We start from the raw sequence: 4,214 nt of genomic DNA, 5'->3' as shown, positions 1-4,214 counted from the left end.
GCTCTCCCTCCTCTGTGAGGGCAGATCTGCACTCCCCCCCCCCCCAAATACCTAGCAATCCAAAACAGTCCAGTGGAGCCTGAGCGGTGGGTGTTGCCTTCTGACACACTTCCAGTGATGTTGGGGTGTGGCATATGCAAATAAGTTATGCTAATAAGTTATGCTAATGAGCTCCTGCACCTCTTTTTCTATGAAATGACCCCTGGCTCCAGGGCAAACCGTTTCTTTGTCTTAAAACCCGTGTAGAGTAGGCAGGCGTGCTAATATGGTTTTTAAGGGCCTTAGGAGATCTGCCATCTTTCCTTTCACACATGAAATCAACTTGATTTTTTTTTTTGTAATTGGGGGTTGCTCAGGACTGCCTGAATATTGTGCACCTCAGCTCTTGGGCCTTTGGTAAGTATTTCTTTTTCTGAAGGGAGCGGTTTTGCCGTGGAAGCCAGCCTGAGCTTTTTGCCTCTCGAGCCCTAATCCTGGATTTTTTTTGGTGTGTGTGTGGGAATGCGGGCAGATATTTGACATTGATTGTTCATTGGTAAATGCAAGGGTTTTCTGCTCATGCCTAGAGGCACGCATTCCTTTACACGTGTAAGATGGTTGGGAGTTAATGATTAAAACCAGATACCAGGCGAATCTGTTTTAATCTGTTTTAACTATTTATTGTGGAAGGTTTTAATGATATGTTTTGATCCTTGTTGTGCAATGTTTTAAGTCCTGTTGTCATCTGCTCTGAGCCTATTGACAGGGAGGGCAGAATATTAATGAATAATAAATAAAGTAAAACTGGACCCTCATCTTTCTGTTCCTGCCCTCCCCCCCAACCCCACCTACTTCCCAGGCAAACCCCCCGACAGTGGAAACAATCCCAATTAAAATTATTTTATGTTATTTATTTATTTATGTTATTCAATTTATACCCCGCCCTTCCCGCTGCGCGGGCTCAGATATTTTTATTTTATTTTTCTGCCCGGTGTTCTCACTTGTCTCTTAAGGACACCGAACAGTACAGAGACAAGCAAGAAGAAAGCAGAGGTCCCAGAGAGAAAATGTTATGGGCCAGAGCAAAAGAGAATGAATCTGATCAGAAAGAAGATAACAGCTTAAGTTATAGTTGTCTCGCAGCTTCCTTGTTATCTTATAGCGCTTCTTTCCACAATTCCTTCCAGAGAACCAGAATCAAAACTGCCTGTTTTTCACATTTCCCCTTCTATCTTTGCAAAAGAAAGGGCTAGAGGGGGAAAAAAACCTTTCAAACCTGGGGGAATTAAGGGGATTGTGATCGCTGTCTTTCTTTTTGTTTCCTTTTCTCTGCATGTGTATGTTTCAAGAACCCCGAGTCAAAAGACCAGATCCCCAAAATGATCAAAATTTTAAGCGGTGAAATGGCCATTGAGTTACACCTGCAGTTTTTAATACGAAACAACAACACAGACCTCATGATCCTAAAGAACACAAAGGTAAGACAGTGACTAAGTGCCTTTTGGAGATTAGCTCTAGGCCGCAGAATGTATCTTAGAAGTATTTGTCCTCTTAAAGAGCCAGTTTGGTGTAGTGGTTAGGAGTGGTTAGGAGTGCAGTCTCTAATCTGAGAGAACCGGGTTTGATTCCCCACTCCTCCACTTGCAGCTGCTGGCATGACCTTTGGTCAGTCACAAGTTCGCTTGGAGCTTTTCTCTCAAGAGCAGTCCTCAAAAGAGCTCCCTCAGCCCCATCTACCTCACGGGGAAAGGAAATTGTAAGCAGCTCTGAGACTCCTTCGGGTAGTGAAGGGCGAGGTATAAATCCAGTCTCTTTTCCCCCTCTCCCCTCCTTCCTTCCTTCCTTCCTTCCTCCCTTCCTCCCTTCCTTCCTCCCCCCCCCTTCATGGGGTTCAGAGGTGCACAATTCGGCAGCCCCGCTCTGTCCTTGAGCACATTTCAAGCCGCTCTGTGGACCCCAGCTTTAGCCACATAGTTATGCCCAATGTCCAGCTCAATATCTCATTCCCTGACTTAAGCACGTCAGAGAAGCCATGTTGGATCAGGCCAATGGCCCGTGCATCACTCTGAGGCCACTCTCTCTTGTCATTCCTAGAAGATAGTTTCAAAGGGTACCCGTGTCGTTCTGTAGTAAAAGAGCCAGATTTGAGTCCAGTGGCACCTTAGAGAACAATCATACTTTTGGGGGTATGAGCTTTCCAGAGTCAATGCTTTGTCATCTGACGAAGAGAGCTTTGACTCTTGAAATCTCATACCCCGAAAAGCTTGTTGGTTTCTAAGGTGCCAGAGTGGACTCGACTCTAGCTGTCATTCCTAGATAAGGTGGATTGATGTCCTTCTACACCAGGAGTGTCGAACTCATTTGTTATGAGGGCCTGATCTGACATCAATGTGACCTTGTTGGGCCGGGCCCCGTGTGTCAATGGCTGAGCGATTAAGAGAGTCTAGCGAAGCAAAACTATGATGCAGCAGCAGCAGAACTGGAAGCAGGAGATGGCCAGTTCCACTGAGGGCCTGATCTGGCCCCCGGGCCGCATGTTTGACACCCCTGTTCTTCACATTTGTAGACTAGCCGTCTGTTATCCCTGAAGCGTTTCCCTGTGTGCTGCTCAGGCTCATCAGCCTTTTGTCAGGAGTCCAGTCGCTGAGGCCTGTTGCCCTCCTCCGGATCCTTTTTGATCGTGCCAGCAGCTGCTCCGCTCGGCGTTGCCCAGCGTGAAAATTGGGGTTCGGGGTGTGGTGGTGGCTTCTTTTGCTTTTGTCGTAACGTTTTGCCGTTCTGCTTCTTCACAGGATGCCGTGCGGAATTCCGTCTGTCACACGGCAACAGTTATAGCAAACTCCTTTATGCACTGTGGAACAACCAGCGACCAGTTCCTTAGGTAAAGGTGGGCTGAACTGGCAGCATGTGACCTTTTCGGTGGGAGAGGCGACAGCAGAGGCAGCGTAACCCAACTTTTGTTATCCGTTCATTCATTCATTTAGACTTCTAGACCACCCTTCCCTGCGGTCAGGGCTCAGGGCGGTTTACGAGATAAAAACCAATAGATAATTTAGATTAAGTTAACACCACAATAAAATCCCATACAATAAATATATAAAATGCAGTCTGTTCCAAGATTGATCGATCGATTGATTAAATTTCCACCCCGCCCTCCCGGCCAGGGCTGGCTCAGGGTGGCTTACAAGACAGCATAAAATTACAGTAAAATTGCAGTAAAATACTGTAGTAATAAAACAATTCTGACTATTCGTATTGAAACATATTAAAATGCTAGTATCAATATCAAATAATTCACAGCAGTTTGGTGTCGTGGTTAAGTGCGCGGACTCTAATCTGGGAGAACCGGGTTTGATTCCCCACTCCTCCACTCGCACCTGCTGGATGACCTTGGGCAAGCCGTAGTTCTGAGAAGAGCTGTTCTCTCAAAGGCAGTCCTCGAAAGAGCTGTCTCAGCCCCACCTACCTCACAGGGTGCCTGCTGTGGGGAGGGGAAGAGAAAGGAGTTTGTAAGCCGCTCTGAGACTCCTTTGGGTAGTGAAGGGTGGGGTATAAATCCAATCTCTTCTTCTTCTTCTTCTTCTTATTACTCGGACTCTTTGTTTGCAGTTGGTTCTTGCTCTTTCAGATCAACTTAGGCGGCTATCTCAGGCTATAGGTTGAATCCCAGGAAAACCGGGCTAAATTTCCGGGGGGGAAATTGGAGTTTTCCCGTAGCCTCCTAAGGGGGTAGGTGGAGGGAGATGGGCGGTATGAGCGTGCCAGTTTAGTTGCCGTCTCATCACTGCCCTCTGCCAAAGGCCTGGCGGAACATCTCTGCCTTACAAGCCCCGCGGAAAGGTAGTAAATAATAAACGGGAACCTACAGGTGGAAAGCACTTTTTAGCTCTCTCTTTTCTACAAGAGACTGCTGGGGAAGGGCCATAGTGCAGGAAAAAAATCCCCCTGGTTCAGTCCCCAGCATCACTCACCTCAGAGCCTCACGAGCAATGCTCTAAGCTGCGGAGTCCTGTGAGCAAAAATTCTACTTTGTGATCTCCCGGCATTCAAGTTGTGAGCTGAGCGATCTGGCTGCTGCATAAATCGGTTTGCTCTGGCGCCATCCCTTCCTCGGCTAAGACAGAAAATGGGTGAGCCGGAGGCTAAAAAACTGTGAGCTGGCTCACACTCACTTGGCTTAGAGGGAACACTGCTCACGCGTCAAAGGGCCGGGAAGGGTGAACCTCCGTCAGTCA

The 4,214-nt window shown here is 47.4% G+C and overlaps 1 protein-coding gene across 1 annotated transcript in view; it reads left to right on the top strand.

Annotated features, from left to right (window-relative positions):
• The window catches only part of PSMD1 (proteasome 26S subunit, non-ATPase 1), a 50,625-nt gene that overhangs the window by 32,226 nt on the left and 14,185 nt on the right, over positions 1-4,214 (top strand). The window contains exons 9-10 of the mRNA XM_015425907.1: positions 1,329-1,457; positions 2,772-2,860. Coding sequence (XP_015281393.1) covers positions 1,329-1,457; positions 2,772-2,860 — 218 coding nt within the window. The remainder of the gene's footprint in view (positions 1-1,328; positions 1,458-2,771; positions 2,861-4,214) is intronic.

This window comes from Gekko japonicus, unplaced genomic scaffold (assembly GCF_001447785.1).
Source record: "Gekko japonicus isolate JY-2015 unplaced genomic scaffold, Gekko_japonicus_V1.1 scaffold3108, whole genome shotgun sequence".
NCBI classification, from domain to species: domain Eukaryota; kingdom Metazoa; phylum Chordata; class Lepidosauria; order Squamata; family Gekkonidae; genus Gekko; species Gekko japonicus.
Note: the sequence above shows the minus strand (reverse complement) of the source record. Positions and strands in the feature narration are given on the sequence as shown.